At 45.2% G+C, this 13,079-nt stretch overlaps 1 protein-coding gene across 1 annotated transcript in view; it reads right to left on the bottom strand.

The window, feature by feature from the left end:
* The window catches only part of SND1 (staphylococcal nuclease and tudor domain containing 1), a 421,931-nt gene that overhangs the window by 137,480 nt on the left and 271,372 nt on the right, over positions 1-13,079 (bottom strand). Inside the window, exon 15 of the mRNA XM_043589426.1 lies at positions 12,814-12,955. Within this exon, the coding sequence (XP_043445361.1) occupies positions 12,814-12,955 (142 nt within the window). The remainder of the gene's footprint in view (positions 1-12,813; positions 12,956-13,079) is intronic.

The raw sequence follows: 13,079 nt of genomic DNA, 5'->3' as shown, positions 1-13,079 counted from the left end.
GTCAGAAGCCAACGACGTAGTGGAGGAAGGTGCAGAGAAGCACGAGAGGGACGGATGGCTAGGCAGCTGGGGGAGCAGAGGCAGCCCCAGCCCTCCCCTCGGAAGCACCAGCTCAGCAGAACAGGGAGTGACTGGCAGCAATCAGCCCTTCACCTGGATAACACATGCAATGAAAACACAAAAGACAGTGTGTGGGAACTCCTCAGTTCTTTACTGAGTGGTTTGTCTCAACTGCCTCCAACAGCATCATTAGGCAGCATTTACAAATGCTACCGAAAAGAACCCTCTAGATGCCTGCCACCAACAACCAAATGCACCGTCATCTGACTGCACAGGTGGCTCCAGCCTTACCACTCGCCAGTCTCCAGGGATCCCCCCATCTCCTCCATGCTATTTGTGCACACCCTGTTAGGCCCAACTTCGTTCATGGAGAGCAGTTTTGCCAGGTAAAAGGCACAGAGACTAAAAGACACTAAAGGCTAGAAGAAAACACTGAGGCGCAGAGGCCCGTGGATTTGGAGTCCAGAGCTCATGGAAGCCACTAAAGTACACAGCAAACAATGGATGTGCCGAACAGGGACCACCTCTATGAAAAAAAGGAATACAGACTAGGTAAGAATTCTTTGTTAACATTGTCTTGTCCATGAGCTTTCCCAAAGGACTTCACATGTCTTTGGTTTTTGGGAAAGGAACCAATGTAAAGTTTTGAGGGAGAACTGTCCCTGAACTCTTACATGTTTAAATGGAAGGACCCCTCACAGGCCTATGGGGCCCTCAAGACAACAAAGCCCATTTGGAGATCTGATTGCAATGTTTGTAGTGGTTGGTCTGAGTTTCCTGGAGAACACTGAATCAGCAGATTTCTAGGTAAGAATTTATTACAAGGCTAATTAACAGAATCAAGGAAAAATATACAGAGCTGTATCAAATGTGAAGTAGGATTTGGAACTGGAAAAAAGTTATTAAGCACTCATTCATAGGGTAACCCTATTTGCTAAGAGAATAAGGAGTAAATGTGATGTGGCAGTTTTTACCATGAGGCCAGTCTCATAGCATGAAATGGGTCAACAGAAGAGTAGGCTTAAAATGTCATTACCGCGTGGGGCGCCTGGGTGGCTCAGTAGGTTGAGCGCCCAACATTGGCTCAGGTCATGATCTTGTGATCTTTGAGTTCGAGTCCCGTGTTGAGCTCTGTGCTGACAGCTCAGAGCCTGGAGCCTGCTTCGGATTCTGTGCCTCTCTCTCTCTCTCTCTCTCTCTCTGTGCCCCTTCCCTGCTCATGCTCTATCTCCCTCTCTCTCTCAAAAATAAACATTTAAAATAAAAATGCCATTACCATGCAATTTCTTTTATTATTGTATGAAATGCCATGTGTGACAATGACACGCCTTAGTGGGATCAGGTTCTAAACTAACACATCTGTACTTGGATCACGAGCTTCAAATGCAACTCTTTATGTTTTGGTTATTCCAGCAGCTACTTTGCAGAATGATGACTACATGAGAGGAAATCTTCAGTGAGAAGGACAGTGGGGAGGGAGGGAACAGAAATTGTTTATATTAGTTGGAAAATTTTTTGCTTGCTTACCCAGAATGCACAACTTCCCATACGACTTCCCGGGACTTTTCATGATGTTTTAAGTTAGATTTCACCAAATGGAAGGGTCCCTGTGACAGAACTCAAGAGAACCAAACTTGAAGACCACAAAGAAACAGCACGATGGCATGAACACAGACCTACGTACCAGAGTTCTGCCCCTAATCTCCTGCCAGAAACCAGCCAAACACCAGCTTAAGCTAATCTGGGCACGCCTAAGCCTAGGAAGTTTCCACTCCCAGGTCCGTGATCCATGGCTGTTCATTTCTTTCTTTTTTAAAATTTTTTTATTTTTGGGGGGTAATGTTTATTAATTTTTGAAAGAGAGAGAGAAACAGAATGCAAGAAGGGGAGGGGGAGAAGGAGACACAGAATCTGAAACAGGCTCCAGGCTGAGCAGTCAGCACAGAGCCTGACATGGGGCGTAAACCCACAAACCGTGAGATCATGACCTGAGTCGGAGTCGGATGCGTAACTGACTGAGCCACCTGGGCACCCCCATGTGTGGGCATTTCTGATTTGGTTCTTGTGCCCGAGGTGCTGAAGTCACCATGTGCCAACAGCAACAGTTCCCCCAAGAGGACTGAACTTAAACTTAAAAAGGCCACCTCTAACCTGGTCTCATACTATTAAAGTATGTGCTGTCCTTAGTGCAATCTAAATGTGCTTCTTGTCAAAAATAAGCTCTGTGAAGGCATACAGTTTCCCTTTCTTCCCCATGCAGCACCATGCAATAACAGGTTTAACAAATAACCGTGGACTAATCAACTATAAAAAGGAGGGATCTGAGCATGAATACAAGCAAGAACAAGTGCCCTTTACCATGTCTTCTCGCTCACCAAACAGTGGAGGAGAAAATTCCCTCCTTTCTAATCAAAGCGCACTGCTTACCAGGAGCACAATGCGAAAGGGAAAGGTGGCCACTCTGTGCAATATGCCTATTTTGATACAAAGGGTTGGGTTGTCATTAGCACTTCCCAATCAGTAGCACTCACAAATAGGTCTAAACTTAGAACAGAATAAAAAAAATCCCTATCAAACAATGAGAATCAAGAGTGAAAAAGAAATAGCTGAAAGAGACTAAAATACATCAGGGCCCCAGAGGAGTTATTTCTGAATTCCCTGCACATACGACATCATTCATGAAGAAGGCAATGGTACAAATATAGCATAAATGTCGTCTGCTCTAGCTTGTAATTTAAAATGCAAATGCTAATGAGTGAACTGGTGTATCAGTAGAGTTAATAACCGCATGCCTAGCACAGGGGCTGCATCCAAAACACACACAGAGAAGAGACAGACACCATGTTCCAATTTAAAAATAAAAACACCCAAATTAACCCTAGAAAAATCACTAGCAGATGTACAAGCTCAGGAGAAGGAGGCACACCAGGGCAGGGAAACGGGAACTTCTCTACCCATTGTAGACGAAGTAGTCAATTTAAGTAACTTCCTACATATAGTGAAGGTAAGCACGGGAGTTACTAGGGTTTAGTCAGGACTACTGTTGCAAAGCACAGATATAATAAGGAAAAACTACAGGGAATCCAGAAAGCTTAAACAAAGTTTCTCCAGAGCCCACTTAGAAGCCTATAAGCCAACCGTGAAGGGAGCCATATGTCCAGGACTCAAAGGCTACTGAACAGAGATGTAGACTTCATTTACTTTATCCTAGGCAAAGGGTGGTTAAAAAAGCAAAAACAAAACACACACACACACACACACACACACACACCCAAAGTTAATAGTCTGGGTTAACATGGTAATTTAAATAAATGGGGGAAAGTGCAAATGGCGAAAGAACACGACAGAGAATGCAGTTGTGTCTCAGATGTCTCTCAGATATGAAAGGAACTTCTGTGAATTGTTCTTGCTCCCACAAGTTCTGTGCTTGGCAGCCCTACATCAGAATCCGGGACCAATCCCATGGCAGTGAGACTAAGGGCAGATCTCTGGGCTTCCTTGGAGCCCCACATACATGAGGCCTGAGGATATATATCATGGGGCCAGTGGTTCTACCCAGCTCCTTGAGTAAACACCTGTGGCGTCCACTCAGGGGCAACACAAGAGTGTGCTAGGGCCAGCTACCCACACCGGGCACCTAGTGTGTTCTAATTCTCATGTCAGTGTTAGTGCCGTTCATTCAAATTTTATACCAAGGGCCAGGCACAGAGTGGCACAGACAGTCCACCAGGTTGGGGAAGCCTCAGGAAAATTTTCTGAAAGGAATCCAAGGTGAGCAATGATCTAGGGTTTGGGGGCAAAGATAGTTTTTCATGATGAGAAACTATGTTTTTTTTAAACCCAGTCATAGCTCTGCTTGAAAAGGGGATGTGAGAGGTGGTTCCCATAGCAACCAGGATGAAGTCTTATAGGCAGTGTGTACTGTTCACCCCGGGGCTGCCCATTACCAGATTTCAAAGCATTTCCCTTTAATTTCAAATTACCACACCATTTATACTCCCTCTCTCGCATCCAGGTCCTGCCATTTTCTACTATTAGGCTGGCCAAATAGACACCCCACAGGGCAGGGGGAGTGGAGAGTAGCCCAACCCTGGATGTTGCTGCTTACCACCACTTCTACTAAATGGCTGCTGGCAAATGCCAACAGGCTAACAAGATGACAATGAAAAACCCACACTGACACGTACTTTTCTGGTAAACACAAGGACGGAGTTAGAACGGAGGTATCTGGGCACAACCAGAGACAGGTGCTGGTACTGGAAACGCTCCAGCAGAGAGCAGCTTCCCAGTCCCTCCCCACCAGTCCCACCAGGCCCACCAGGTGGAAGGCAGCCTACATAACCTGTAACCGACCCAGAAAGAATGGTCAATTGGGCAGGGGGGGGGGGGCGGGGAGAAGGTACAGAAAAGGAACCCTGAAGGAAAAGCTCCCAGGTCTGACCCTTTTGTACCACTCTACTAGCTCTTATTAGCTTTGCATGGAATCAGTCCAATTCCCATCCAGGGTATTTTTTCTCTTGTCTCAACTATTATTAAAACTCAAAAGCATCAAGAGTAAAAAGCAACAGTAGAAGGCAAAAGTCCAAAGATTTGGGAGGAAAGGATTCTTTTCTCTTAATTTTGACCCATCCATCCAGAGGGAGTGAATGAGCCCATCCCGTAACAGCTGAGGATAAATCAACATCTTTCTCTTCTTGGCACAGAAAACCCAACCGAGAGGGCGAGGGCTAAGCATCCCAGTTAGGAGGCTGCGCCACCCTTGGCAGTCTGCTGGGCTCCACAGAAGGTTGTGCACCGCTAACATGCTTCCCTTCGGTTGCTGGTCTCTAGACAGGCTGGCACAGAACTGCCATGTGGGCCTTGCTGTCTCCCTCACCTCCAGGTCCCAGCATCATACTAAGATAAGCAGACCAGTCGGATGGAAATAATTAACCAGGAAGCAGGAGAGCAGAGCAAGAATTTGTCTTTAAGAGTTTTAGCTCCCAGGTCTGTGACTGCCATTAAACCATGCTGAACAAATCTTATTTTTATTGATGTCTTTATTTATTACTGACTCCAAAAAAAAAAAAAAAAAATTGAAATGGCTACCGAACAGACTGAATCTCTGCCTCTGGACCCTGAAATACCCATTACATCCTGGGAGTCTCCTCTGATACCTACGACTAGTCCTCAGGTCCTGGCATTTCTAGGTCTCTTACCGTCCTGCTCACTCTCCCCTGATCCTTCTGCAATCTGCTGACATCCTTCCTAAAAAGGTGGTCCTTGGATGGAGTATCATACCCTAGGCCTCCCCTGCCCTGCGCTGAACCAGCACTCAGCTCCACCCCTCTTCGGATATTGTACTGCTGGGCTGTAAACCAGGATTGCCTTAGCCTTCCTGACAGTATCACAATGTACATGATTATTTTAGAAAAATCAGGAGCGGTTTTCATTTGTATAGTTTTTAAAGCATGCTTCCCCTACTCTTAGCCTTCTTAAGCATGTATTTTTTTCTTCATGTCTATACATTCTTTACTTCAGTAGACACAACTACTTTGCTTGAAGGCTGGAACTTATGTATTTCTAAATTCCTAGCCAATGCAAAGTGGAAATAAATTATTAAATAGCCATGCCATTGAATGACCCACAAACATGATGAGGCTCATTCTGGGGATGATTCATGATCTAAAGATGGGAGATAATCAGGCTATCTTGGTAGGCCTGCACGTTCATCCACGTGACATGACCAGGGCTGGTGGTATCGTATACGTGCAGAGGCCAGCAGCCGCGGGGAGAGCACTCACTGAACACTCAATGGCAGGAGGGCAGTGAAGGAGGTTTACGCGCCTGTGCAAAACCACTTCCTCAGGCTACTCTTCCTGAGAACTAATAATATAGGCTAAGTCGTTTTGCCTAGATCAATCACACCTAGCTTGCCAAAAGAAACGCTCCCAATCTTGGATGTTCAAATGCCACCTCTCTTGTGAAGTCTCTGCCATTCCCCAATTAATTGTTTTTTTTCCTCTGCACTCTCCTGGTATGTTGCCTATGCTTTTCACAACTCCTTTTTATTTTTCCTTGTTCAAGTTTTGCACATAGCTGTCTACACTATTAGACTAAAAGCTATTCAGGGAAGCAGAAACTGTCATATTAATTTATGCATCGTCCATAATCTACCTATCAAAGACTGCTTTTTCTTATAGTGGGCTTACAAAATCTTGGCCTCATGAAAAAAGTCTCCCCTAACCCGTTTATTGCGCTAATGTTTTCCTCACGAGTGGCCCTCCAGGACATCCTGACATGAACATAATTCATAAACTTCATACAATGGTATCTTTAAGAGTGAAGAACTAGTGCAGCTCCAGAAATGGGCATGTCAAGCTGCCCATTTCCGGTACTGGGACCCAACTGAAAGCAAGTAGGCGGTGGAGACAGAACCAAACTGGCCAAGTCCCAAGAGAGGGAATACCCCACTTTACAAATACCCATTAAGTTGCAATTCAATTAAAGCATCTGAAAGGAATTCATAAGTATCAGCAGACCCCGTAATTGCTTAATTAAGGATAGAAGCCCAGCAAAAACAACCACGTAACAGCCTGATTCATTAGCACCTCTGTGATAGCAGAATGGGATTTCTCACTCAAACATACATCGGTTTTAATTGTGTAATTTGGTGAGGCACTGGTAATCAATGGGGATCCACCATTCCTGGGGCCAGGAGATGGGGATGATGTTCCTGTTCACCTTCCCTTTTCTCTCTCATTTGAAGTTTTTGGTCTACTGAGAAACAGACAGTTGTTATTCCTATTAGAACTGGTTGTGGAGAAGAGGCGTTAAAAAGAAAGGACATGAGCTACTTTACTGAAAGACATTCAGGGTGGAAGGACACACGGTCGAACCTTTAGTTCACCCACCATGCACATCAAAGTTTATCAAACCCTAGATATCTAGAACCTTTTTTCACTGCCTTCCTTGTCATAATGCAGCTGCACTGGGAAGTTGTAATCAGAGAGAGAGATAGAGAGAGAGAAATTGAAAAATGCCAAAGGGCAGGCAAAGGGAAGTCTCATTTTCTAGTCTTGTTTCATATGACTAGGTAACTGGTTAATTAAAAGTCACCTACTGTGATCTACATGGGAACCCCCTGCCAGGTGGCTGCTGCCTTCTAGGTGATTTGTACCATGAGTTCCAACCAAGATGACTGGCATCCACACTCCAAACCTACCCGAGTCCACAATTCCTCATACATATTGCTGTCCTAGCTTCAGGAACAAGGAAATGCAAATGGGGTGAGCTCAGTGAGTTAGCGAAAGATACCAAATAACCTGATATAAGACTACCTGGATTACTTTGCACTGCAACCTCAAATTATTCTTCTTTTATAATTTGGGCATTTGTTTACCAGCACTACCTGGATACTTGCTCTGCTTAGCCAACAGGACTACATGCCTTTAGCATGACCCAGTACCCCAGAGCTAAGAAAGTCATTCAAAATGAGGCAATGTACTATAAAGGTCATAGCAATGACACACTCTCCATGCCCACTGGTGCCATTAAATAAAAATGTGAATCAAAGGCTAAGTGATCTGCAAATACGTGCACTTCACTTGTCCCTTCAGACAAGGAAACTAAAATGTGAAACACATGATAAGTGAAAAGAAATGAAAACCAAAGAGTGGGGGTAAACTGCTTTTGTTCTAATGGAAGGAAAAGCACGGAGTGCACTAAATGCTGGATAGGAAAAAGGATGCTCTTAAACAAATGCAGGCTGCCCAGGCATCTTGGCTTCTCTGCGAACTCAAGACAAGACCTGACTGTGATCGCCTCCGTGAAAGAAATAAGTATGCACAGGAGGAGGCCACAGCAGCAAGCAGAGGGACCGTCAACAGTCTCCGTTCTGATGGTGTGAGGTCACCTGCTCACCGACCAAACCTAAGCCAGGTGCTCAAAGGACTAAAGGGCGATAGCTATCAGGAGGCACTGACCTGTTAGCTACAGCTGACTTTGCCCAGCCCCACCTGCCATCCCATCTGACCAAGCAACCATTCCGCATACAGGGGTGCAGGAACCGTGACAGAGAAGCCAGCTGGCTTGGGCCAAATGCCACTCCCTATCAAGCTGCGGGGCCGTCTGCCCAAAAAAGGCCACATGAAAATGGAAAGTATCCAGCCCACCTTGAAGTCCAGAGGGCTCTCTGAAAATGCTAGGATTAATGAGAGCAGCACATATGGGATTGCTGAACAATTCCCTTTACTTTCCCCTTGAGAATCACAGCGCAAACTCCCTCCTGGCTGCAGAGAGACATTGTTTCCAGCAGAAAGCCATTTTTCCATGATCGAGGGCACATCCACCCTCACTGCAAAGCCACATCCACCCTCACCTGCAAAGCCATGCAACGAGGTTCACTGAACCAGGTGAACTGCCCCACAGTGTGAATGTTGCATCTGTGTCTACACCCACGTTCAGTGTTCTTTGTAGTTGGTGTCTCAGGGGACCAAGGGTCCCCTCCTCTAAGGACACTCCCTCCTCCCTGTTCTCTATCCATCTCATTCCTTCAGTCTCCTTTAGGTCATTGCTCTGCTAATAATTTCCTTGCAGCCTTTCTTCATTTCTTGTCCTCAGAATTCAGACCAGTGCATCTCATGCTCCCTATGATATTTTCTCATCCATGCTTTTCATATCCTCATTTGCCAAGAAGATTTTGTTAAGTTTTACCTTCTGTAATTGGTGTTATGAAAACCACCCGGGGGGTGCCTGGGTGGCTCAGTCAGTTAAGCATCCAACTTTGGCTCAGGTCATGATCTCACAGTTTGTGAGTTCAAGCCCCACATCGGGGTCTCTGCTGTCAGCACGGAGCCTGCTGCAGATCCTCTGTCCCCCTCTCTCCCTGTCCCTCCCTGCTCACAGTCTCTCTCCAAATGAATAATAAACATTAAGAAAGAAAGAAAGAAAGAAAGAAAGAAAGAAAGAAAGAAAGAAAAAGAAAGAGAAAGAAAGAAAGAAAGAAAGAAAGAAAGAAAGAAAGAAAGAAAGAAAGAAAGAAAACAATAGGTATACTGAATAGCTTTTCCAACTACAAGCCAGGTTCTGTTCTAGTCTTGAGAAAGAATTATGGTTATAAAAGCATTCAAGTCGCTGACATCTTTAGGTTGTTACTGTGACCCTTTAGCTTTCATTTTTATGCATTCCTTTTGCATTCTCTGTGAGAATTTTGTAATGAGCACTCTATTTTTGATTTTGTTCCTCATTTCCCACATTTACACCCTAATCGCCTGTAATCTGACTTTAGCTGAATCAAGTCTGATGAAATCGCACCGACAAGGGTCATCTGTGACTTACTAATTGATAAACAGTATAAAACTGCTTCAAAGTTTTTACCGACTTGATATTTTAGGTAAAATCTGACACTGCTGACTCCTTGGAATTCTTTCCTCTCTTGGCTTCCTGAACATTACTCCCAGGATTCTCCGCCTAATCCTCTCACCACCAATTATCTGTTCCTAAAACCAATTCTTTTGTGTTGCCCGTGCTGGTGGACATCCCAATGTGCCCAAACACTCGAGCCTTGGACGAGTTACTTCCCTCCTACCCTCAATGACACCCCCATTTCTGACCCCCCAAAATCCAGTCCTTCCCTGAATTACCAAGTCTTTCTCCTAAATATTATTCCGACCTCTCCTCTTCTTCACTGCCAGATTTTAGGCCTCTACCCACCCCTCTTGCTTCTTAACTGCTTTCTCAGCCTCCAGCCTCATTTACTCCAATGTGTTCACCAAAATAAACTTCCTTTAACACAGGTGTGAGCATGTCACTCTCTTGCTCAATACCCTGAGTGACTCTGCAGGTCCACGGTATATCCCGTCTGCATTCGCACCCTCATCCCACCCGAACCCCTCAACTCTTCATACTCCACCAAGACCAAAGGGGTCACAGTTGTCTGACACACTGAGATATATCAAACCTCTACACCTCTGTATTTAGAACGTGGCTCTTCCTCCTTTGCCCCTCCTGTGCCAGCACTGCAAACTCTCATTTGTCCTTCAAAACACAGCTCAGGTGTCAGCTGCTCAGGGAGGCCATCTCTGATCTCTGTCTACGTAACCACTTATTCCCTCCTCTGTATTACTTGTGTGCCTTGTAAGTACTTCTCTCACCTAGTGCCCAATACTGCAGTTTGTCTGCATGTCTGTCTTCCCTCTAGAGTGTCCCGACACCCAGGACCATGTCTTACCAGGATGTAGAGTTGCTTGCTCTAAACTCAAAGGGAAAAAGCCAGGGGCCTTTCCTTCAGTGAGCTTTCTGCTCATTCAGCAGGAGGCTAGAACAGTAACTTTCCTTGATTTATTTCCATTTCGGGTAGGTCAGCGTCCCCACGGTAGAGCCAGAGCCCTGTGCCCTCGCACTGTACAAGTATACCATTCCATGTAAGAGTTAAGAAAAGCTCTACTTGTGAATGAATTCACCAAGTCTTTGTGAGAGGAAGGGGAAGGAAACATATTTATGGGATAATCCACTTTATGACAGGCTTGTTCTGAACTCTCTGTACATGTCATTAAACCCTCACAAAAATCCCAAGAGGCAACAAACACTCTCTAGTTAACTGAAGTGTAAACTAAGGCTTCAAGAGAGTAAAAACCTCCCTGAAGTCACCTGCTTGTGCAGATTCAAACCGAGGCTTGCATGTTCTTACAACTTTTCACCGTCCTGTATCCTTGCTAGGTTTCTAAAGAAACCAGAAGATGCAGAATATAACCGCATATAGTATGGCAGGAGAAAACTGTAAAAGCTTCTATTTTATCATGTATTTGCCTTGGTAATCTATCTTTCAAAATATATGTTAATGCAGGCACTGTCTTTTGAATTGCTAAGCTTAGAATAATGCCAAGTCCACACAGGAACTGGCTGCTGCAGAGGCGAGTGACCAGGCTGCATGAGTCTGGGTTTCAGTGGGTTGGAAACTGCCCCAGTGAACACTCAAGCAACACATATTCTACTATACATATATAGCAGGACAATGCCTTTCTGGCAGGTGGCTAAAGTCCAGAACAGTCAAGCAAGACAAATGCTCCATGGGAAAGAAAGTACAACCAGAAGGGTTCTGCGGAAAAAATCCAGCCAGGATAGGTCTAAGCTCTGAGCTGGCTCCATTCAGGTCGTTTTGAGTTTAGAAGCCAGAACTTCAATGTTTTCTTTCCCCTATAAACCTGTGGCCACGCTTCCCAGAAAGAATGATCCTTTTTCTCTTGTTCACCTCAGGGATAAAGCTCCACACTGCCAAAGAGGACGCTTTTGTTTTGCAGGTACAGACCAAAGGAGAAGCCGAATATATACTTCAAACTCTGTAACAACAAGAATTCACTGATAAGAAACTTCTCCGCTCCGGAAATCTTAAGCAAAGGGCACAGATGGCCTCCCTCACACACTGCCACACTACCCCTCGGTGTACCCCTGCCACACTCACAAGAGCACAGCCCTCCAGTGTGGTATGGGTTTGGTTTGGTCCTTCCTTTCTGCAGCTGCCTCTGAGCTTCATGTCGTACTTCAATTAGTCCCTTCAGAAAGCCTGCAGAGCTGTGCAGTGATCATTACCTTCTAAAGAGTATGAGAGAGAGCCTCAGCCAGAAGTGGCGGCCCAGCAGCAGCAGTGAGCGTCACGGCCATGTGTTTGGTGAGTGATTTATCTCACATAACAACCCATTTAGTGAGGGCCTGGGGGAGGCCCTTATCCAGAGAAGAAACTCTCGGTGCCTTCTAGGAAAAGGAGGCTGAGGCAATCTGGCAGGGGACAGCAAGTGTGGCTCCCATTTCTCTTCCCCCGTGGCAAATTCTACTCAAGAATCCAACAGAAGGAGTGCTGAGGGAACAGAGTAGCAACAGAAAAGGCGACGTGCACCAGGAGGACACGGCGGAATATGTCCTTTGTGAGTGAGTGAATGCTTGTGTGTATAGGAGTGGAGTGTGGGGTGTTGAAGTAAAATGACACTTTCTCTCAAAGAGCACAGTCTCTGCGAAGTACTGACTAGAAATAAATAACTTTATTATCTGCCATCAGGGAAGAAATAAAGCAGTCTGCTCCTTGAATGCATAAATGTAAATTGCTCAAAGAGCACAGTTGATACAGAGTCTTACTGGGTTGTGAAGTATTAAGCTACTAGAAGAAAAGATAGGGTAAGAGAGATGCACGTTCAGTCAGCAAAGAAAGGGTGGCTTGCCCTTGTGTGTCAAACTTAGTGCAACAGAGAAATACTATAGATGCAGGAGTCTGTGAAGGTAATGTCATGTCTGAGTTTTCACAAAAGATTTGGATCCTAATGACACCTGAAAAGAATAAAAGAGAGACAAAGGGCACTGCCTAGGGAGATACGAGGGGAGGGTATGTCAGCCCTTTGGGTGATTGCACACGACTAACATGACAGGCGTTGTCTACCCCAGATGGGAAATAACCACTGTGAGAATTCCATCAAGATTTTCCTTTGTCTGGAATTCCCTTCACTCAGGCTGTGCAAGGATACATTTTTAAGCTACTTTTAAGCTACTCTACTCTTCTATCCTGTGGTTGGTAGAAATGAGGAACAGGGAGAGGGCAGTGCTGGGTCTGCCGTAACAGAGGGGTCAAATCTACAAATTTTGTGTTCACGTCTCAATTAGAGACTAAAACACCTAGATGGGTTCAAGGTCCTATCCACAACACAAGGGAAGGGAGGCACATGACCTCCATGCAGGACTTCTGAGCTCCAGGAAGAATTATCAGGACACAGAACACACAAGACTTACCCGCAAGCAAGAATGTGATAAGGCAAGTTTCCTTTGGCAAATACAGCTTGAGACGAGAACCACTGAAGACATATTCCACCACAGCTTCCGAACGACCTGCCCGCTGAAGGAAGGGCAGAAACTGCTTTGCTTTTTGGGTATCCTGGTGGATAAAAGAAAAGAATCGTTAGAAAAAAGTAATAGAATCTGAGCAAATGATTCTTTCTCTCTGTTCTAGGGCAAAAAGTCTGGCAGACCACAGGAAGCTCGTCGGCAAATAACCCTAG

This window comes from Prionailurus bengalensis, chromosome A2, assembly GCF_016509475.1.
Source record: "Prionailurus bengalensis isolate Pbe53 chromosome A2, Fcat_Pben_1.1_paternal_pri, whole genome shotgun sequence".
Lineage (NCBI taxonomy): Eukaryota > Metazoa > Chordata > Mammalia > Carnivora > Felidae > Prionailurus > Prionailurus bengalensis.
Note: the sequence above shows the minus strand (reverse complement) of the source record. Positions and strands in the feature narration are given on the sequence as shown.